The sequence below is a fragment of the Onychostruthus taczanowskii genome, unplaced genomic scaffold (assembly GCF_017590055.1).
Source record: "Onychostruthus taczanowskii isolate IOZ18803 unplaced genomic scaffold, ASM1759005v1 scaffold58, whole genome shotgun sequence".
Taxonomy (NCBI): Eukaryota; Metazoa; Chordata; class Aves; order Passeriformes; family Passeridae; genus Onychostruthus; species Onychostruthus taczanowskii.
This window is the reverse complement of record NW_024503457.1, coordinates 2490259-2514385: the sequence shown is the minus strand read 5'-3', so window position 1 is coordinate 2514385 and position 24127 is coordinate 2490259. Positions and strand designations below refer to the sequence as shown.

The following is a 24127-nucleotide window of genomic DNA, read 5'->3' as shown; positions in this document are numbered from 1 at the left end:
TGGAGATGTAAAAATACAGTATATTTATCAATATTAAAGTTTTATAAAAAGGACCAAATATTCAATTGTTATAATACAATACCAAAGTAAATGATAAAAAGAGACAACACTCATCTGAAGGTGAATTCACAGCAAATATCACTGATTAACTTCCACTGGACTCTCACACTGGATATTCAGTACCATGTACATGATATCTATAAACTTTCAGAGCACAGATAAAGCTCATTTTCCTCCAAAGATGTTTGAAATGTCTTTCTGCATCAAAAGTATTTTATTTTTAGCAAATCAGGAGTTTACTATTGAAGCAAAAGATTTCAGTGAAGTAAATTATGCATTCATTTAATATGTCAAGGTACAAAGAGAAGCAGGGAGATAAATAGTTTCATTTTTTGATGAATTTCCAGATTGTGGCATTACAACATTCTCTTCCAAATTCTGCCATTTAATTATTTCACAAAACAATTTAAATACGCTTTCCTTACTGCTTTGAATAACATAATTTCTGACCGCCAACTCAGCATAATCCTAGTTAACAGAAACAAAAAAAATCTGGACAAGGGTAAGTCTAAGACTGGTCTGCTAAAAGCATCCATAAACAGTGGATGGCAGTGATTTATTCCTAGGGAAAATCTTACTCAACTTCTTGTTTATTAATATGGAAGTGCTGACCTAAGAAACGTATCTATGACTACAAATTCACTTAGCAACAAGAAGCTTCCGGAAGCTGAATCCAGGTAATTCTAATCAACCCTGATCAGTTCTGTTAAATGAGTATATGCTGATAATTTTCAACAACTTTCATAGAGTTTAGCACTTAGAGGGAATGCAATACTTTAAAAAGGTACTCACTTCCTAGCAGTCCATTTTTGCATTTGATCCTCTTTTAACTTTTTTACATTCCACATTTCTTAGAATGTGTGTTTATTCTCCTCTGAATGTGCTACAATTGCCAAATTTCTGGACTTTTATATGCCTTTCCATAAAAAAGTTCCACTACATCTGTCTGGGATCTATGAATCTATGATTTCAGTTTCACCAAAGTAAATACATGTTTTTGTGGAAACATAGGAAAAATAAGTTTTTGCTTCCAGTGCCACTCAAATATGTAGAGAACCAAGCTGTGGTTCTAGGTAACTGGTGGATGTCTTGAGAGATGAACAGACTCAGTTTTTGAAAGGAGACTTTCTGCATCCTAACAGCTACAGAAATTATGCAGGTTAACCACTATTATTTTAAATTGTTAGTCTAACGTGTTATCTTCCAGAATCCTGTACATTGAAAGACTTATAGCCGTAGATTATTTGTGTGAAAAATAATTCCATATTAATATTGTTTCTGTTGTTCCAGCACTCAGAATAATCATCACTGTCATACCAGCAACATTTTTGGAGGGAAGATATTATAACTCATTTGCTTTTAACCTACTTCCAAGAAATAGGTTACAATCCTCTCCTACATGTTTCATTCAAAAGATTGTATCTCCTTTACTAGATGCAAGATAGAGAGCAGTAATTAAAATAGAAAGTAAAGATCTATGATTTCTCATGAAAATTATTGTTGGCACAGCAGAGCAAACACAATCTTACTGATAGATTATGTCCAAATTCTACATGGCATATCTGTCATTTCCCTACTTACGTTCTCTACAACTGTGGTGCTTCGTTCAATTAAGTAATTTTCTCAAACTGTGAGGTGTCATTTGACTGTTTGATCTTATTTAGAATGACATGGAAAACAATTTTTCCACCTCAAGAAAAATACAATTTTTTAAGTCTCCTCTTTAACTGAGGAGAAAAAGTAAAGATATCAGTAAGATATTTTAAAAAATGAAAAGAAACTTAAGCATCTTATTTAACAGCTTAAAAACATTTCAATTTTAGTATGAAGTTTTGAAAGATTTCAGTAATGTTTTGAAAATCAGATTTTCATTTTAAAAATGTTATACTTAACAAAGAAAACATATTCTGAAGGAGCCCATGCATATTTTCAGTAAAAAAGCAATCAGAATTCCCTGATTGAAAATTTTATCAGGTCTAATTTTAATCCAATGTCTCAAATACTTTCTCAAAATATATTTTTACAATGTCTTTGCAATCCAGATATAGTAAAAACTATTACTAATCCTGTCTCTCCTAGATCTCAAAGTCTACCTTCTAGTTCAGCAGGAACAAATATTAGTCTCACTTCAAACCCCAATTGCAGATTTGCATTTTCCTAGAACAATCTTTTCTTCAACTCTGAGAAACACAATAAACTTCAAATGGCACATTCTAAAGTAAGTCTTATCTGTTAGTTGGTGTGTGTGCACAAATTCACCAGAAATATAGATTCCATGCATTTTTGCCCTCAATCAATTTCAAAAAGCAATCAAATAAAATCTGTAACATTTTTGCTCTATTTTCAGCAAGTTATGGTGATCCTTGGCCTGGATATTACATTCAGTTACTAAAAACTGCAGCAGGCAGATGGCTACCCAAGCTGAATCATACATAAATTTACGCAAAGTTATTAAGGAAAGTGAACATGAAACATAGCTGAAGCTTGTGTTTATATGGCTTAACTATGGTAATTTGGTGGGAATTTAAAAAAATATATTTAAATAAATTGATACAAGCCTCAGTGAGCTAATCGACACAAAATAAGTTTGCTTATCTACTCAGGATTTTGTGGATTTATCAAACTCTAAAATTGGTAAGTGCTACTGTGTATCAGCAAAGAGGTGAAGAAATCTAACTGTTGTATCATCTAAATGTTGGCTCCACAAAACAAGTTAAAAGTCCAGGAGCAAAGGGTAGGAATGCCTTGTGCCTGGAATGCCCAGAGTTCCTAGTGAGCACATTTCAATGAAGATTACATATCTATAGATAGATATAGATACATACATACATATAGACATAGATACAGATATAGATCACTCAGCATAACAAACAGCTCCTCTAAGAGTTGTATGTCAGAGGACATGCTGGTAATTGTTAGTTTAAAGCAAAATTTAGAGTGCAGATTACTGTGTTTGTCTGAACAGAGCTCAGAGGACTAGCAATTACTGGGATGAACTGACTAGCAGTGAAATCAGACTGGACACATCTAGTTTAATCCTGTATGAACAGACAGATGTGCTATTTTAGTTCAGAAGATTTGGTAGAACTGGGACCTGATAGAAAAAAAAAAATTCTCTGAGTAAAAACATTTGTAAAGTCAAGTGTTATTTGGAAGGTTACATTTCTAAACAACAGAAGAAAAATCATCACAGAGGTGTAGAAACATGTTTGACTTCAGCTTTTCAAGGAAATTTACTGCAACGTTTTCTTTGCAAAGGAGACAACCACAAGATGGCTCCTTTTATATGATGCAAGCTGAAATAGAAACCACTTCTGATAACACAGGCTGTTTAGATTTTTTTCAATCCCTCTCCTGAAACACCAGGCACCAATGTCCAATGAAGATGCGGTGCCACAATTGCTTTGTTAAATCATGGTTTGGGGAGGAGCATAGTCTTTTTGAGAAGTAAGAACTAGATCCCTCAAATATAAGCATCTGATCTCACTGCATAGGATGCAGGTTTCAAGAACACTTGCTAGGCTCAGAGACAGATGTTTCACACTCTTCACCTTCCTCTGGATTTTTGTTTCCTCTCTTTGTAAGTAGAAATGGCATTTTCACCTTTATTAAATACTTTCCCATGTGAAGGTTTCTAGATTATTACACAATTAACCCATCCAGTTTTCCAGATAGGAGTTACTTACTGAATCCAAGCAGTCAGCAAGTAAAATTTATATTCACCCTAAATGTTAACTTTTTTTCCCCCTTTATTTTTACAGTCAGGACACGATTTGAAGATGAGGACATTGAAGAACCTTCTCGTTACTGTGGTTCAGGCTCAATATAAATGGAAATTGTTTGGTATTGATTTCTTACAGTACTGTTTTTAACCACAATACTGGTATTTTGCCACTCAGGAAATGTTAATTTTTGGTTAAAATTGGTAAGGAATGTGGGGAAAAGAAAGGTAGTTTGTCAAAAAGCCAAGAACTATAATTAACTACCTTATCTTTTAGGGACTAGACTTCTCAGCTGAGTGCAGCCCAGATGATTCACACATATGAAGAAGAGAAGAGCAGAGTTGCACAGAGGCAGAATTGACAAAGCCTTATGATGAAAAAGGTCACTCTTCCCAGGCTCATAAAAGATGGCAGCTTTACAACTGTAGTGCAACAAATCTGTTTTTATTTATTACCCACGAAATCACATCGTTTCCTAAGCAGCAAAGTTTTTAAAAAAGGCTTCTTTACGCATGAGTAAATATTTTCCCAATGAACTCTTGGTTTGTCTTGCAACCCAGCCCTGGTTTATTTAACAGTGAGATTGCTTTCTCCAGGGAAGGCAGTCAGAAATGGGGGATGGGAAAAGGAGAAATTGGCTCTGTCTACAGGGCACAGCTGCTCTTTGCTACTAGCCTCCAACAGAGTAATACATCAGTAATTATTTGAAAGTCAGACAGATTCCCTGCTTTTCTTGCCAGACAAAACTCTGAGAACTGAGGAGTGGAAAGGAGGATAAAGGATTTTCAGTTTACTGTTTTTCCACTCATGACTTTTTTTTCCATGTTAGCCGCTACTGCTGCTATTAATTTTCTGATCTTTGTACCTCCAGAGGCCTTACATACTATGCACACTCAGTTTTAGCACTTGAACACCAAGGTTTCTAAGTTTATGAAATCAGATTTTACAAAATGTTTCAGCTCTTTTACCCATTAACTTCCATCTGAAAAAAAAAAAAAAAGTTTATTTCCGATTCTGTTTTAGGAGTGATTTAAATAGAACACTTGGTCTTTGCTGAAGAAAGGTGAAGACAGCTAAAGATCTAGATAAGAACAACATACTTCAAGTGGTGCATCACTCAGCTGTGGTTTAATTTAACCAAAAATAGGAAGTAAATCTAATCTTTGAACTACTCCCTGAAAATTATGAGTCAGTCTCTATTTACACTAGAAAAATGATGTAAAGTTCCCACCACTGCTAAAAAAAATCATGGCATCTAAAGAAATGTCACATTTTCATTACAGTTCACTGAGAAAAAAAGGAAAAAAAAAAAGAAATAAAACCGGAAAAAGAAAGAAAAAAGGAAGACGAATAACATCTTAATAAGTTTGTCCTTTTGGAAAGTCACCCTCAAAGACAGGAAAACAGAATAAACAATGACCCACAAACCCAGAACTACATTCAGGCATAATGTAGGGTGTAAACAGTGACTCTGTGACAACCTCCTTCAAAGACAAGAGGTTTAATGGGACTCAGGACCAGACAAAATTTGAGGAACTTCTTATGTGACTGGGCACATCAATTTAAATGATATTTGTGGAGAAGAGTTAGCCTAAGAAGCCTTCAGATTCCCAAGATATCTATCAGCTCTGTGCAGGCACAGCAGAGAACTTGTGTAAACTTACCTCGTTCTGCAGCAGCAGCTGGCAACAGGGACAAATATTCTTGGGCATCTCAAATGGCACTAGAAATGTATGTATGGGCAACTAAATAAAGCCCTAAGTGTTAACCAGTGCAAACTTGCTACAGCAAGAATGGAGGTATTTGAATGAATTCTGTTTTCGATTGAATTCTAGAATACTTTTTACCAAAAACCCTAAAAAACAACAACAACAAAAATCTAACAGAATCCTTACTTTGTCCAGTACAAGTTATTATAAAATGCTCCATATTCAACCTGTCTGAAAAAAAAGCCAGGCAAATATAATTTATTTGTATCAGTGGCATAGAGAAGACAAGTACACTACAGCTAAGTAACACAGCAAATCCTTTTCCACAAACCACATGTTTAAAATAACATGTTTACTTTTAAAATATATACTTGTTAGACTAATGAATATTCAGGAACCCTTCATTTATTGACCATTTTATTTCTGTGCCATTAGCCAAAACAGAACATAAAAGCAAACTTCTCTAAAATAGAGCCAATCTCTTCTTCCTCTCCACTTTGCCTATAAGCTCCTCTGTGAGTTCTGTTGTTTGAAATTTAATTCTGTTAAACGCCCCAACAAAACATGAAGTCTTCCTCCTTGATCTGACAGAAACAGAAACAAAGCTTCTCACTTCCCTTAAAAGACCAAGAATAGAACTGAGGATTAAATTAATGCAAATAACTACTTTTTTCAAATATACAAAAATGTGTTCTACTAAGTTTAGTAGGTGAACTCTCTGAGTAATTAAAAAAAAAAAAAGTATTTTTAAAAATAAATAATACTGTAAGCATTTGCAATACTAATTACTGCATTCCAATAAAGACTTCAGTTTAAAAAACATATTAAACACTAAAATGTCTTTATATAAACAGAAAATGCAAAGAACCTGAAATGTTACGTATTACTGTGCCCCTTTTTCATAAAAGTTTGTAAATCACAGTTTAACCCATGACTCTCAATTTTTTGAATTATGCCATGTACAAAGAGACCATAATAGCAGGTAAAGGAAACCAGATCTATCATCTAGAAAGAGGTTAGAATCACAAAACAGATTTCTATTTTATGTATCTGATCTTTTGCACAGCAAGTCTGTTGAAAATCTCTTTAAGATGTGTCTTGCTCTGTACAGAATTAAGCTACAATATGATAGAGAAGTACAAAAGAATAAATTATAATGTAATTGAAACAAAATGTTAAAAACTCCAGAATTTCCGTGGCCGCAGTTTCACAAGTTATGACAGTAGTTAAAGATTTTACTTCTATTAAATTTAACTAACTTAAGAAGTCCATTGCCAAAATATTCTAAGGAGGTCAGAGGAAATGCAGAATATCAAAACATACACATTTTTACATTTATCTGGATAATGATTCACATTTCAAAAAATAGAGAGACAAATGTGATTTCACAAGTCATATGCCAGCTACAGGCTGATTAAGGAATCAGTCTCATATAGAAAGCACTGTGCTGTGCTATTTTGGAACTTTTGGTGTAGATCACTAGCATGGAAATAAAAAAGTTTGACCTCATAACAAAGAATTTAGTCACAAAACAAGATATACCAGAGTTCATTTCCACATGCCAAATTCCTGCATAGTATTGTTAAAGACTCTTCCCCTCCCTGCATTCTTCCTCCACCCCTCCAAAAGAAATGCAGTGGTAGTTGTCTACCTCGTAGGAATCACTAGCAGGTAAATGAAGTCACTGTCCATAAGGAAAATAGCCAGACTGCCTTTGTCTGGTGTGGCACTTTCTATATCCCTGTATGACATAAAAAACAAATCTTGAATATTAAGAGATTTAAGGAACCGTTTTGTTCCTCTTCACTATAATCCATGTTCTTTACATTTATTGCCTTTTATGATTGTTATCACTAATATGTGAACAACTATGTCAGTGCTTATACACTACACTATAAAAAACATTGCTTTTTCAACATGGGAAACCATGTTCTTTAATACCAAACATTTTGGTAAGGTCCACTTTTATGACATAAGCTGTGGTATAGGTTGGGGTTTTTTGTTTTGGTTTGGCTTTTTCCTTGTTTGTTTTTGGATTTTGTGTGGTTTGGTTTTGGGTTTTGTGTGGTTTGGATTTTTCTCTTTTTCTTTCAATTGCTCCATTATATAGGATCTGCATTATTTAATCCCCAAACCAGGCATGCAGTTATAAAAGTGTTAGCATCTGCCTAGCTGCACACGGGAAAAAAAATCCCCATAACCCAGGATCAGAAGTGCATATAGGATGATGAACTTTCGGAGCTTTTGAAAACTAAGGCCAGCTTTTGAAAACTAAGGCAACATAAAATGGGCCAACAAAATGTTCGTTTTTGTAAGGCTAAGGATAAGGCACTGAACTGAAAGTTGCTGTAGCTGAAAGTACTCCCTCCCCTGGCCAAAGCATTTCGCTTTCCCGTGCTTCAGTGTCACCATCTATAAAAGGGCTGATTTGCAATCCATCCTCCTCTGCACATTATTCTCAGATCTATAACTTGGCAGCATTCTAGAAGCTGAAGCAACACTTTTTTTTGGTGAATATGTAATAATATATAGGGGATACAAATATTAGCTGCAGTAATGCCTCACATTGAAATGCCTCGTCTGTATATGCATATCACAGTGTTATGTTTTATACTTCAAAGCACTTTGATTAATTGAGCTTCTTAACACCACTCAGGACAGGATTTTATTATTCCCACTTTGCAGATTAAAAAAAATTAAATAAGCCTTTACAGTTTAAATAAAAAAGACAGCTAAGGTTAAAACAAAGTTTCTGAAAGCAAGATTTCCATCTTCATATTCTGACTTGATACAGCTATAAAAATATAGCCACGTTTCAAGTTAATTATTTTTATGAATTTAGAGTTAAATATCTTGATACCAGACTTGTGCTTCGAGTCCTAAATACAGAGAGATGTATGTTATGATGTGCAGATCAAAATAAAGCTTTGGGAACACAAAAAAAAAAAGGTGTTTAATTTTGCTATGATTTTTACAGCCTAAATCCATGGTTTGTAACTCAGGCCATCCCTGTGATATTTTAAGGAAAATCTTAAGCCAAATCTCCAGTTTGCTGTTGCAACAGCTTTCTGGAAAGGACCTTCTCTACATGAGAGCAGTACATTCCAACCAAACACCCACTCTTTGTCAGTGCCTTTCCATAATGCATGAATTCCTTAATCACCTTCTTGAAGGCTAAAAAATGGTGTATGCTGACTGTCCAATTCCTTTCATAAGATTTTACGTATGTACAAAAAGAGTATTTGCCATGGGATGCATATGTCAGAGGGGCGTTTTGTGCTGGGCTGTAAGCCAAGGTGCAGTTCTTTCTGTGTGCAGATGTTTTTCTTTGTGCTGGAACCTTATCTCGGAGCACTGGATACTGTACACACAGAGCTTTATAGAAGGCAAAATGAAAAGAAGCCAAATAAATGTGAAGAATGCCTACAGAATCACAATTTCTGAGAAGACAGAAGTCCTATATTAAGAAAAAGATATTTCACAGTATCTTAATGATCAATTTAGACTGATGTTAAAGAAAAGCTTTTTAAATACCTGGGTCTCTTGGCACTTTTAACAGAAATTTATTTGTTCCCTCTTTGCCTCAGAATATAATTCCTGGCTTGCATTGCTTAATAATGTATACTGAACAAGGAATACTCTTTGACACCCGGAGAAGTTGTGGAAGCCCCTGGAAGTGTTCAAGGGCGGGTTGGATGGAGATCTCAGCAATCTGAGAGGATTCCTAGTGGAAGGTGTCCCTCACCATGGCAGGGGGATTGGATGGTCCCTTCCAACTGAAGCCATTCTATGCTGCTGTTATTCCATGATTTTCAGCAACAGGTGAATGCACTTATGTTTAAACAATTGTACTCTTCATTAACATCAATTAAATTTTGCTGGTGTCAGAAAAAGACGTTCACAAATGCTTCGGACAGAAAACAATTAGGAGCAACCAACAGAAGCTCCTTAAAATTTCTGCGGAGCCATTACTCAAGGACTGGTTGTTGGTTTAAATAATTTAAAATCAGGCGTTGCCATTTTAACCAGACACTGACAGGGTTACCCTTTGGTTTGCAACCCACTGAGCAGGACAAACTCATAGTGATATCCGAGGGCTGAAGCTGCCTTGACAGCACGTCCGTGGTGTACGGGAACAAACCACGACAGCCGCTGCCCCGCGGCTCAGCCCTGTGCCGGCACCCTTCCCCGAGGACACACGGGCCGGCGCTCTCAGCCGCGGCTCAGCCCTGTGCCGGCACCCTTCCCTGTGGACACACGGGCCGGCGCTCTCAGCCGCGGCTCGGCCGGGAGCACAAAGCGCTCCCACACCGGCCCGAGGCGGCGGCGGCGAGAGCGGCTCTGCCGCCTCGGACAAAGGAAAATCGGGCAGCGGGCGAGGAGAGGGAGAGAGAAGAGCTGAATGGAGAAAGGGGAGGGACAGAATGAGGGAGAAGGAGAGAAAGAGGAAGAGGGAATGAGAAGGAGGGAGAGGACGAAAGGGTGAGGGAAGGGAAGCGAGTGGGGAAAGAGAGAGAAGGGAAGGGAGAACGGGAGGGCTGAGGAAAGGAGGAGAGACACGGAGAAGGAAGGAGGGACAGGCGAACCCGGAGCGAGAGGCGGGAGGAGGAAGGAGCCCGAACGGGGAGGGAGGGGAAGGCGCGGCCCCGCCCCGCTCCCTTTGTGCCGGGGCCGCGCGCGCCAGCCGCAGTCGCCGCCGCTTCCCGCCAGGGCAGCGCCCGCCCGCTCCTCTTTCCCCTTCTCCCTCCCCCATTCCTTCCTATTCCCTCTCACCGCTCTCCCGCTCGCCATGTCGCTGGGAGCCGGCCCCGAGGCGGGCTTCTCCAGTGAGGAGCTGCTGACCCTGCGTTTCCCCCTGCACCGCGCCTGCCGCGATGGGGACCTGCCCGCCCTGTGCGCGCTGCTCCAGAGCTCGCCCCGCTCCGACCTGGCGGCCGAGGATTCCTTCTATGGCTGGACGCCCATCCACTGGGCCGCGCACTTCGGCAAGGTGGGGCCTGGCCGGGCTCAGCCGGCGGCGGGAGCGGGGGTGGGAACGGGAAGGAGAAGAAGGAGAAGGGGAACGGGAACGGGAAGGAGGGCGCGATTCCCGCTCGCGCGCAACGCGGCGCCATCTTTGCCCCTAGCGCGCGCTGTGCCGGGAGGCGCCGTCGCCCCCCGCCTCTCCTCACCGCCTCCTGCCGCTCCTCAGGGAATCGGGCGGGACCGGAGCGGACGGCCGTGGCGCTTGGCTCCGTTCCTGTCCCCGCGGTCAGCGAGGCGTGGGTGGCCGCAGGTCACGGGGCTGGCGGCACCTGCCGTCTCGGCATCACTCATCCCACCCCCACTGCCGGCGGCAGCCGCCCCTCTCCCTCCTCGCCGTTTTCCCGGCTGACAGCGACGGCCCCGGGCCACCGGCGCAGGAGCGAATGACGAGGAGCAGCCGATACCCCTCGGCGGACGCCGGCCGTGCGGGCTGGAGGCACCGCCGCGGCGCGACCCCTTCCCCGCCCTCGGCTGATCCTCCTTCCCCGCGGGCCTCCCTCCCTCCCGGGGCGCTTGGCGCTTTGTCTGCGCGGTCTGCTCGCCTGAGGCTCCGCACCTGGAGACCGTGGTGTTGTGGTGCCCGTGTTATGACAACCGGCTCGGTAGCAGTTTGGGCAGAAGGTGCTTGTTGTGCCTGTGAGGCGCTCCCCTTGTGCCTTCAGTAGGAAAGATAAATTGTGGTTCATACGTATGGAATTTTGTGCAGTGGCGTCGTTGCATTGCAGAAAAGACCGAAACATAAGAAGTAGCTGTGCTAACTTCACATCTTAGAATGAGTGATATTCTAATTCGTCGATTTTAATATATGCATTTCCTGTTTCTGATGCAGTGAGTGTCTTAGACTATGCAGGATTCCAGCCTAGAGATTTGGGATCTGTTTTTTTCCCTCATTGATTTGTCGGAGTTCAGTATTCGAGGGGCTTTTGTTCTTGTTCTCCCTCCCATTTCCCATATACTTCTATTTGCTTATTGGTTGTGTGCCAGAGGAGGAAGATTGATGTACTTAGGCAGTTGTCATGCTTTATAAAAGGACATTAGGAGATGGTTTCTATACGTTATGTGATCTTATCTGTAGTTGCTTCTTCGAGAAGCTTTTCGAAGCAGCTTTAGCTAAGTAGTCTTCCAGTCCTAAAACAAAGGACAACAAAAAACCCTAAACTCAAAAAATCCAAAAGGTAGAATAGTCTTTTATGTGATGAGAAAGAAGCTAATAATCTGCACTCCAAAAAAAGTGGAGCACCTTTATTTTCCTTGCGAAGTGCACTCGCAGGAAGTATTAAGGTACTAATTGGCCTTACAGTCTTCTGTTTCTTTTTTCTGTATTTTAAGAATTTCTTTTCAGTATGAGCTTCTGGCAGTCGTGCTTTTGCAAGGTAGTACTTACTTAATTGTTGGCTATAGATTATGGATAGTGTATGTGTTGTGTTGTTTTTTCCTTTAAGCATCTTCAGCTTTCTGCTAACCATCCTAGGTTGAGTGAGCTTTTATGTGCATTCCAGTTTCTGTTGAAGAGACTCTTGCAGAAATAGCAAACAAAGGGAACAAGTCGGCCTGCAAAATGTTATGCTTGTATTTGCTGTTTTCCTTCTTAGGTATGGGCAAAATTTGATAGGTGGTGGTGTTACATATGGGGGGAAATCTGGCAGATGAAATGAGACTTACAGAGGTGGCATAGGCAGTAAATGGGTTTTTCTAGAATTTTGTTTATATGTTATTTCCTAAAAGCCATCAGATCCACACAGCAATTTGTAGAAGTTCTCTACGTACCTTATAGTCGTGTTCCTTTCTCAGAGCCAAAGACTGCACAACACTTTGAAGAAGTTACAGTAGTGTAATTGGATCCCAAACTCGACTGGCTTTGTGTTTGTTTGGCATAGTTACACTTGTACTTTTCACCAGTTAACTGAGTGTTGCCAGCAGTGACACAAGAGCTGCTCGGATACATGTCTTACGTTCACATTTGTGGCATTTTTGTTTCCCAAATTCACATTCATCAAAACAAAATAGAAAATTCTTCGGTTTCTCGAAGTACCACAGTTTTCAGATGTTAATTTTTGAAATGCTGATTAACAGTTACTGAACAGGTCTCTTTCTCTTCAGTTCTTTGTTTTTCTAGATTTTGTGGGATAATCACTTGCTTGTTTTTTTTTTTTTCTTTTCCTGGAAGAAATTATGTGATGACAGAACTTCATGTCTGTATGTTTGATATAGGGCCAATTAGTAACATGGTCCACCAGACCATTGCTTCTCACTGCAGCTCTGTAGAATGCTGAAAAGACAAAATTGATTTAGTTCTTTTCTGGAACTACTTGTAAGCAGTGAAATCTAACCCAGTTCATACACGTACACACATTTGTGTCTGCGCACACAGCAGGAGTCCAGGTTTGGTGGACTTCAAACAGAATTTTCTTTCCCTCTGCCTGTGGCCCAGGTTGAACATAAGGATGGCTCTCCCTGCATCAAAGGGCAGTACAGAATTACAGTGAAGCTGTGTAGAGCTAAATGCTTGCATGCAGCTGTAGATATGTTTCAGGAAGGAAGTAGCAGCAACAGTCAAGTTGGTTATAAATGATTATGTGAAACAGGAAAGGTGGCTTATGAGGGAGAAAATACTGGTGTAACTGCACCAGTACCAGTAAAAATGGGGTCTCTTACAACTAAAAGTGAAAACACAGAGTTCTTGAATAACTTGCTCCAAAACACACTTCTACAGTTTGCAGGTAATACTTAAAATACCAGCAAAGTCAATTGGAGGGGATGGATATTGCAGCTTGTGTTTCTAGTTGTAATATCTGGGCATTTAATGACAGTATGGAGCTCCTTTTGGAAATAGTAGCAAGTGCAGATTTACTGGTGTTGAGTACCTGTGGTGCATTTTCAGGACATTCCCTGACTGCAGAAAAGTGCTTGTCTTCTGAGATGTGAATTAATTCCCGTTAGAGTTTCTGTATTTTAATTGGAGTTAATTATATAGTGCCCTAAATTACACTGGTATTCCACAGATTTCTGAGAAGATGGGTCAGAGTGTAAAAATGTTAATAGTCTAAAAAAGCTACCAGAGAGGTAGAAAATACAGGGCATACATAAAAAATTGATTTGGATCTTAATTTTAATTAACTTTATTTTGGACTAATATGTTAATAGTCTAAAAAAGCTACCAGAGAGGTAGAAAAACAGGGCATACATAAAAAATTCATTTTGATCTTAATTAAAATTAACTTTATTTTGGACTAACATTAATTTTCTTTTTAATCACTTGCAGTTGAATTTTTATTTTCTCTGACCACGTCTCTTTGCTTGTGCTCTTCGCCTGCTTTTCTTTTTTGTCGTTTGACTGTTTACATTATTGGAAGCAGTTTAGTATTAAACACGTTCTGTTTCTTTTGGAACAAAAGCGGTAGAGATGAAAATGCCTGTCTCCTGCTTGGTACTTTGCCAGTGTTGTGGTCTGTATGGAGGCCTGTCTTTCTTCACTAAATCAATTTGACCTCTGCTTTAGGTTGGAAAATATCCTCTGTATTAAATTTAGGTTATTTAATGAAAGTGGACTTGTGTGTCCTGATCTCAAGCATAAATGATCAAGTGAGGTAGTGTTTTTGTTGTGTTGACGTTCCCTGTTCATGGATGACATTGATCTCGTTCTTCCATAATGTTGCAAGAAGCAGGTTTTTCTGACAGCCATGATACAGAAGATCCATTCTCAAGCTTTTAATGGGATGAAATGTATTTCTAGTTAAAGGCCTATGGCTCTATAGTCAGAGTATGCAACAAAAAAAAAAAAGGAAAAACAATGTTTAAAAATGAAGTTACATGGATAATCATGGTGTGTGGCTGTCTTAGATTTAAGCAGTGCAGGACAGTGCTGGTGAATCAGTTTGTGTTTTTTCCTTTTCAGTTGATGGGCTGTAATGCCTGTCTAATTAAGGAATTCTTTTAGCTCGGTGCCTGTGCAGGAAATATTATTCTTTCCTGAAGTTGTAATGCTTGTCTGGAAGTGTTTTCAAATGAACTCTATTAATAAAGTCTATTGTTCTAAAAACTGGCTGAAATTTATTTTTGCTTTCAGTTACCACAGACAAACCCCTTGGAGTAGCTGGAGGGATGTTTTCTATCACATGACTTACTAATAGTTTCAGGGTTACAGTTTAATTAATAATTACAAAGGATTGACAGTAATATTATCGGTGCTAACGTGTGAAGATCATGGGAAGTCTAATATTGGCAAATAGAAAATGTAGTTCAGTAGTCTAGCGTTGGAGTTAGAAGTTTTCTTAAACAAGTTATTGGATGTGGGGTTTTTCCCCCAACAAAAGTTCTTATTTTCTTTTCAAGGTACTTTCTCTTTGGCAATGTTGATGTTTATGGAGCTAGACTCATTAATATGCAATATTCCAGTTATCTTCACCCTTACTTCATGCAGTTAGAGAGTTCCTGGTACAACTGTGTCCAGCCTTAACTCCAGTACAGTCCAAAAAAATGGCTTCTGTATATCCCAAGGGATAGGGTTCACATGTGTTTGTTTGAGTTATATGAGGGAAGGAAACAAATGAAGTTGACAACTTATTTGCAAAATTAATATAAAATACTTAATTACAGTGGTTGGTACTTTTATCTAATTTGTAATTCAGCAAGATCAGACATTTACAGGTTAGAAGAGGGAGAAAGAAAGGCTGACCTACAGCGACAGAGAAGAATGTTATAATCCTGATGTTGATGCTTCTGTCTGAGTCAAGCTGCCAGCCCACATTCAGATACTTAATTGCTCCTTTATGGACAGACTGTTCCACAGCTGTGGTGTGGCTGATGTTTTCTTTAATTGTGATACACTGAGACACCCACAGATTTGTTTTATATGAATCAATGCCTGAGCTGGTGTAGGGATCTTTGTTTTGCTGTTGGTATTTGTTTTGTGCAGTGGTATTTGTTTTGTACCCACAGTAAATGGATGCCTAGACTAAACTGTTTATTTCAGCATAGTGAGTTTCTTTTCCTATCAACAAGACAATGTTACTGTGTGACAGGAAAGGAGTGTTGTTTTGACTATTTTTGAAAGTTGAGGTCATTGTAGCTGTGGTTTGCCTAGTTTCTACAAATGAGAAGTTATGAACCTTTAAAAATAGTATCTGGTTATCTGATGCTTCTGGTTAGTATGTTAGGAAAAAAGGCAGAACATAATTTGACAATTATTGCAATTTTTCAAAAGAAAAAAGGCTTTTATTATCTTTGTGGTGCCACAAACAAGCAGCCTGTTTTGTTTTTAACAGTTTCTTGTCTGAAATAACAAGAAAATGGTGGAATTAATTCATTTTATAGATTTAACATATTATACATATTCTTAAGTATTAGTTTTCTTGACTAATCTGTCACTCCAGGAGTGCATTAAAGAAGTGAAAAATCTTTTGGTTTTTCTGATCTAGCTTTATATAAACTCTGCTGAGAGTATGAATCCAGCATCTATGTATCTCCTAACAACACTTTTGTTTTGGCAAATGTTACCTAATAATGTCTGGTTAGTGTCATGTTTGTTGGATCAGAACCCTCCCCCTTTTTTCCTCCTTTTCTTTCTTTCCTCTCCACCCTCTTAACAAAAGTGAACTGAATATCTCTTCCAGTTATGACTGAAGCTTATGCCCCCTTTTCCTCTTTTCTCAAATTAAAGATGAAATTCAGGTTTGGAGGTGAGAATTAAGTACTTCTCAGGTGTGGTCTATGACCAAATGAGGAAGGAGTGAAGGAGGAGGGAGGAAATCCTAAATTTTGTATTCTGTCTTGTTTTTCATTATGTAGTCTTACTGGTAAGTTTAGCAGTCTATGACCAAATGAGGAAGGAGTGAAGGAGGAGGGAGGAAATGCTAAATTTTGTATTGTCTTGTTTTTCATTCATGTAGTCTTACTGGTAAGTTTAGCTCTTCTAGGTTCTATGTATTTATTACTGCATGCTGATTGTCACAGCACATCTGTGTAACGTTTTTGGTTTTATTTTCCCTCATGTCTTTAAAGCTGGAGTGCCTAATGCAGTTAGTAAGAGCTGGAGCTTCTGTAAATGCCAGTACAACACGTTTTGCTCAAACACCAGCCCACATTGCTGCTTTTGGAGGACATCCACAGTGCCTGAATTGGTTGATTCAAGTGGGGGCCAACATAAACAAACAGGTATGGATTAATGTGTGTTTCATGTATGCATATAGTTCTGCAAGGGTTGTCTTGATCCCTTTTTATGACATGTATGAGCCTTACATTAACATACAGATGCTTCATTTTTGACATCAGCTGAAGTCAAGTGACTTAATTATCAGTTAGATACATTGCAGTAGAGGTAGGACTAATAAATGTCCTTTAAGCCTCTAGGGGTTTGGAGGATATTTGTTTTAGGAATTGACATCTTGCTGCTTCTTGAAAAAAGTGGTAATGTTGCCTTGGTATTGGCAGCATTAGCAAATACTCTGATATTGTAGTGCTGCTGCAGGGGCAAGAAAAGACTAGTGAGGAACATAATAAATATGCTAAGAATTGAAAAATTTACTATTATCTGCAGAACCATGAGACTTTTGTGGTGCTTCATGATTTACTCATACATCTAGCTAGTAAGAGCTGCCTTGATTTATTTTAAGGTGCATCTGGTTTTATGTTGTTTTTCTTTTAGATTTATTTCTGAAGCTTTTGTAGTAGCTTTGTGAAAGTATATGGGAAACATGTACTTGACTAACAAAGAATAAGTGATTTTAAAAATTTCATTTACCTTTTTTTTTTTTTACTATAACTTTCATTAGTTTTAGGTGAGTATGTAATGTATTTGGTAGCAGAGAGTGCATTAATGCAGCAAAATTCCTGCAAAGAAGTGTTGTACTCTGGTACAGTAACAATACAGAATCAATACTTAAAAACTATCATCATGTTTTTGAAGAAACTGTTTGAAGTACTGAATGAATCTGTTATGTATGCTGGTCATACATAACGTCCTTTTTAAAGGTAATAATCAAAAGTATTTTTAATAATATTCTGGGAGTAATTATTACTACAGCATATGCTGTTGTTAAAAGCTGTGGTATAGCACAGCATCCATAAAATGTCTGGCCTGTTAAATCCTGCATCATACTTTTCTTAAAATATTTACGGGCCAGACTGCGTTTTATATGCAGTAGAGTTAAGCTAAGTCTGCTGAAGAACTAAAACATTTGCATTTCTAGAGTTTGGTTCTCTTTTTTTTTTAAGCTGTGCAAAAATAAGAAATGGGGAAGTTTGTGTTGAGTTTTCAGAAAAGAAGTCTGGTGCATTGAGAACAGCTGTGAGACACCAGGAGAATTGTAGAAACAATGAAGGTGGCTGGATGCAGAGGCTATAGATCGCATCTTCTCCTTGATACCTGACAAAAGTAACTTATGCAAAAAGTTATTGCTGCATAGTGGTAGAATCTTCAGAAGAGAAAATACAAGAACTGTAAATGCATCTGGAGACCAGGTAAGAATGTAAAGAAATGGTGATTAGAGAGGAAACGTGGCATGCACAGAATAAAGATATACAAATAACTGCTAAATGAGAAGAGAAGAATGAATGAAAGTGAATGAATGAGAAGAATGAAAGTTTCCAGCTATGAGGATAAAGAGAAGAACTGACCAGTGAGGTTGAAATGGATTTGAAGAACAAGCTTGATGTCCTGGAACATGATGAGGGGGAAAAAAAATCACATGTTGAGTGTGAGTGAGGTTGTAGCAGAGAAGAAAATAGCAGCTAGCTCCCAGAAGAAGAGGACAAGAGTGTGGAGAGATCTGTCCATGGGCTGAGGGCAACATGCAGATGGCTGTAAAAGAAAGCAGAAGGCAGTATAATATGCAGTTAAAAATGGGCAGGAGACTCATTCCAGCTTAAAAGAAGTTGCTAAGGCAAGCCAGTGACTCAGGAGTCTGCATGTTGCTGGCTTGTTGCCAGAGCAAATGGTCCTCCACATTGTCAAGTTCTCAGATAGTGATGATAGTATCCTATAGACTGCTAGGGGCAGACTGAGGCAGTGACAGACCACGGACACAGCAGAGATGGGTCCTGAGAGCTGACACGGGTGCCTTCTATGTTGTTAATGGTAGGCTTAAGTTACACTTGAATGTAGTAAATTTTTTTTGCACCCACAAAATACTAATTGAACATATGACCAGAGATATTTCAGACTCAGTTTAGTGACAAAGTAAGTACCTCTGGTTAATTAAAATGGTAGTAGAAACAAAAAAGTCTCTGAAGTTTGTAGGATACAACTGGTCAGTCACACTGTTTTCTCATGCACAAGCACTGAACGCTAGGCAGCGTGCCTTGGTGATAACTAAAGCAGAAAGCTCATCCCACAGATAGTTGGAATGTTTCATACATGGCTATGTAAAGCACAGTGCATGCTTTGCTATCCCCAGTTCCTTCAGCTGTTTATTGAACTGTAGTCAAATTCTACTATTCTTGTTTGATTTGAACTCCTTAAATGATCTCTATTCCTTATTTAACTTGCAAGCACTTCTAGGTGATCATCTAGGGCTTCCACCCACACTTTTGAGCTTTTGGAGCGCTATTTCCTGATGTGTATTTTGTTTATTCCTTCCAGCTCGCTGACTGATGCTGTACTCCAAACAGACATAGTCACTGGCTAATGCTTGTGTGAGGACAAGTGTTCCATGGACACTGGATACAAAACACATGCTGAGAGAGATCTGGGAATGCTTGATATTTAAACTAGTAAACTTTTCCTTCCAAACTGACTTCTGGTCATTGGCTACAGACTAACCCTTCACTTCTGGAAAAAGAAAAGGATAGCTTCTGAAAAGGAATCCACTCGAGTCTCTCAGTTTTACCGTAAACCTCCGGTACTCAGTAGAGTTTGCATGCATGCTTTCATATCTGCCCTGAGGTATTGTATTGTAGCTCATGCTGCCTACCCTGAAGTTTAGGAAAACTTAAACATGTCTTATCTCGTTGCTGGTGACAGTTGCCCAGGACACTTCTCAGGCAGCAGCAATGAAGGACAAATGCTGAAAACTGCTTGTCCCAACTGCACTTTGTTCCCCAAATAAATTATGTGAGTATATCCTGTGATGCCCAGCTCTCTTATGTAACTGTATGTGCTGGCTAGAATCACATCTGTCTCTCATCAGTGGGCAGTTCCTTACCCCCAGGATCACCATATAAAAGTACACAGGAAGAAAGCTGAAGTGCCAAGCAATGGTGTGTTTCTACCCACCAGTGTATTCAAGACAATGTCCTACTGTTTCTGATTTTTCTTTTTTTTCCCCTCAGTGGGCTGTGACTGCTAATAGTTCTTAGTAGTGTGACTCAGGACCTGCATTTGGCTGGCTGCCTGCTCTAGTTCACTGTATCAGTGCAAAGCAATTATCCTGCTAGTTCCTGAGGATTTTTTTCTGATGTTTTATCCTTGTCACAACACATATGGGTTCTGGGCTGTTGTATATATTAGATACATCAGATAATAAGTACTTTCCGATTTAGGAAACCGCTGACTTCATTTAAATGTATTTTCCCTCTAGCCTCAGCCTATTAAACATTTCTTTTGTATGTTGCCTTTGTTGATTGGCCAAAATAAGTGTTGTGTGGCCTGTCATAAAGGGAAAGGAAAAGAAATACTGCACCCTTTCAGGAGATGCAACTTGCTATTCATGTGGTCAGTTAACATCACATGGCAGTGGTGGCAGATAGTTTTAGGAGGGTTAGACTACCCATAGGAGCAAGAACTATATATAGGCTGATATCCTTGGTGGAGAGGAAGAAAATGTTCTTTGGGTATATTACAGTTTTTTTTTTTAAACAACAATTAGGTCTAAATCCAGATAAAAACATTCTGTAAGTTCTCAATTGCACACAAAAGCCTTTTAGCAAAGGAGGAAAAGTACTCTGTGTTCTCTAGTTTCTGCTTCCTAGCTTCAGAAAGGATAGTATACGGGTTCGAAGAAATGTAAGAAATGAGAAGTGTTTGGAAATGTGATCATCTGATAGATGATTGAAATTCAGTCAGTTGAGTTAAGGAATGGAGTTAGTTTGCAATTATTATTGCCCTAAGTAAGGGCTGCTGTGTCTTAGTCAGGTATCACTACTAGAAGTATTTTAGAAGTGCTTGTGCAGTGTTGAGGTTTAACCCCAGTGGAATCTAAGCACCACACAGCTGCTTCCTTGTTCCCCCACCCACTGAGGTGAGGGGGAGAATCAGAAGGGAAGCGTGAGAACTCATGGGTTGAAATAAAAAGACAGGAAACAAAGAAAAAGAAATCCAAGAAAATCAAGTGATAAAACATTTTCAAAAACCTCAGTGCAAAAAGCTTTGTTGCTCACCACTACCTGACTGATGCCAGCCAGTGCTGGAGCAATGACAGCCCCAGTTCTACTTGCTGAGCATGATGTCATATGGCATGGGATAATCCCCTCGTCCATTTGGGTCACTGGTCCCAGCTGTGGCACTGGTGTACTAAAAACACTTCGCTGGTCACAAACCCAAAACGGATACTGTGGAGAAAATTAACTGTCCCATCCAAAACAGCATACATAGTTGAAAGTTTTCAGTACTAATGTATGTGGAAGCTTTTTATTTTGAAAACAAATTCCTGCAAGTAAGTTAAGTTGCTTTTGGTTGGTGCGTTGTTTTGGTTTTGGGGTTTTTTTTTATGTTTTTGTTTGTTTGGGGGGTTTTTTGGTTGGTTTGATTGTTTTGGGGTTGTTTTTTGGTTTTTTTTTTTGTTTTTTTTTGTTTGGTTGTTTTTTTGATAAATGGAAGGAATGTAAAGGTACCAGTGAGTGAGATCAATTGAATCATGTCCAGGGACTTGGAATTTGGAGAACAAAATAGGAAATGTGCTCTAAATTCAACTGGACCCATCCTTAAGCTGTCAGAATCCAGGTCTCAAAGAGACACGAGGAGGAAAAATTGAGTAAAAAATGGCTTTAGACTGAATTGAAAAAAATACCCATACATGAAAGAGACCTGGGAGGAGAGTTTGAGAAAAGTATTTAATTGGTAGAGGAAGTGTCTTTCAAGGTTAAGAGCATAGTGAGGAACTGGAAACTGATTAATCAAGCTGAGATAGATTTACTGATTAAAGCCAAAAAAAGCAAAAGACTCTTCAGCCACATAAATAAAAAGATAATAAGGAAGGAAGCTAGATGTTTATTCAGTAAAATGAAATAGAAGTCAAGGGTAATCTAGTCATGATCCCAAGCTAGAGCAAACTGCCCTTGTCTGTGTGAGAGGGTAGCCATTGTTTCCAAGGGCAAGGAGGAAGGCATTCAGCAATGAGTTGCAAAAACTAAATGTCTCTGTGATGGTTCACAAATTCTTTTTGCCATTTCTTCAAGAGCACTGTGTACAAAATATTTAGTAACCACAGAACCAATCAAATGTATTATCTTGAATGCTAAATTAATGAAACTTATTTGAGTTTCTACTCATTTATTTATAATGCATCCTCTAGATTGTGAGACAAGTTTGGGCTGTTTGTTCTGCTCTAGTTGTGAACGGCCACTACAAGTCCTTGATGCTTCTCTTCCTGGAATATTATTACAGACTGAAGCACAGATGGGGAATGTGACCAATTTGAAGGACTATGAGGGGTAATGAGGAATTAATAGAGCTTCTCAAAATAAAATAACTTTTGTGAGATAAAAGAGATAGGCAAAGAAGTATCTTACACATGAGAATGTGCTAACAGGCTATACCCTGAACAGCTCTCTGGAACTTCTTGGAAAAAAATGTTACTTTCTTTTCCTGTTTGGTCACATCCATTCCAGTTGAAGCAAAACAATTGTTTTGAGACTCATACAGAGTACTTTTGTGGTCTTCTGTATGCGCTGAAAGATTTAAAAGCCATCTTTCGGTGGGATATATATATTTTTCCATATATATTTCTTTTCCATTTAGTCTAACTTATAATCTAGAGAGAATTTCTGAGGAAAGATAATTTCTGGGAAAGTGTTTCAGTGCAAATATATTTGGCCCCTTACGAGAATTTCAAAGCCGCATAATGGTACTGATGACTAAAATTTGGGTGCTGTAATTAAAAGGAATGCTATAAAAATCTAAATCTGTGTATTCTGTCATTTTTTAAGTATTACTTGAATTCCTTAACTTTAGGCACATGGTTTTCTGGGTCAGTGATTAAAAGCAGCCCTTCTCAAGACATATATTCCCTTCTGAACTACTAATCTTTTCTGTTTGGTGATGGAAGTGGTAGCTGCTGTAAGCTTAGCTCATTCTTCTAATGCAGTGCTGGGGAGTCCTTTTGCAAAGGTCTTCTCTCATCCTTTTTGTGTTTCCCCACAGCAATTTTGGAATTCAGTTCTCTAGATCTTACTGTGGGCAGTGTGCCAGGTTTATAGGGCTAGAGATTTTGTTATCTCCGTCATATGCATGGCCAACTAACCCTAACCTGAACTTCATATGAGTGACTCTCTTGTAACTTGGGCTTGGGCTTGTAGATACTAATGCTGACAAAAGAGGCAAATCACTTACTTACTGTACTTTGACCACTTCAACGAAGGGGGGGAGGGGAGGACACAGTAACAGAATGATGAATCGAAGACAGATTTTATGGCTGGAAAATTTATTACCCAAAGAATTTGTTTCTGGATAAATCAGCCTCAAATAAATTTCCATGTATGATGGTTAAAAAAATTGTATTCTCTCTTAAACTTCTTGCTTTTCCTGTTACTTCAGGGGAAGTTACAAATAGGAAAAATTTGCATAAACATGATTGGAAAGCAGTCTTCTATCCATCAGCTGCATCCATTTTGGAAGAAAGGCTTTATAGCCCTTTTCTAATCTCTAAGACATTTGCTGCTCTTTCCTGTGTCCAGACTTTTTTTAAACAATTTTCCTTGTTTTATAAGAAAGTAAACTTTGTTTGGTGCCATTGTTGTTCCCTGCTGGGTGTGCTAGGTAGTTCACTGTTTGGCTGAATATATGTCTTAAGCACTGGTAAGCTGGCTTACCCTCAGTGGTTTTGTAACTTGTTATAAAGATACTTCACCATGAAATAAAATTGTCAAGTAGAAAATTGAGAATACATAACTTAAAATCCAAAATTAAGTTGTACTTACATGGTCTAAAAGATAGGATTACATTTCTCAAAAGCTTGGCAGACAATTTAGGACACTTAGTAGCTTCTAGGTAGTATGATCATATTTTGCATATATTCACATTTCAAGGAGAGCTCAAGTCAAGCCAGTACTGTGGAGTTAGGCATGAACACTGTTGTGTGTAAACACTGTTGAATCAGTAAAGGTGCTGCGTTAATTTAATAGCTAGTGTTGATATTTTAATAAAAGGAACAGGGAAGCTAAACTGAGGCACATACAGTTAGAACATGTTTAATATCTGGAACAGACTAGTGAAGTCTGTCAAAAGTTTGGAGACAAAGAGAGAAGGGGGAAGAAAACAAAGCAAAAAAAACCCTTGCTACACTGTGGAAGTGCTGAGGATGAATCACGTTAACAGACCAGTAAAAACATTTACTTGCTATTCCAAGGCAATGCTTCATTACAGATTCTTCTCTGTGGTTCTTAATACTGATGGCTAATTGCAAGTACTGAATTTCCTCTGCAGCCTGTAGATCATGATATATGAATACTTGCTGCTTG

At 38.7% G+C, this 24127-nt stretch overlaps 1 protein-coding gene across 2 annotated transcripts in view; it reads left to right on the top strand.

Annotated features, from left to right (window-relative positions):
* The first annotated feature begins 10163 nt into the window (after positions 1-10163).
* ANKRD10 (ankyrin repeat domain 10) overlaps positions 10164-24127 on the top strand; it is a 37548-nt gene continuing 23584 nt past the window's right edge. For both annotated transcript variants that reach the window (XM_041418153.1, XM_041418152.1), the window contains exons 1-2: positions 10164-10481; positions 16517-16669. In XM_041418153.1, the coding sequence (XP_041274087.1) occupies positions 10281-10481; positions 16517-16669 (354 nt within the window). In that variant the 5' untranslated portion in view covers positions 10164-10280. The remainder of the gene's footprint in view (positions 10482-16516; positions 16670-24127) is intronic.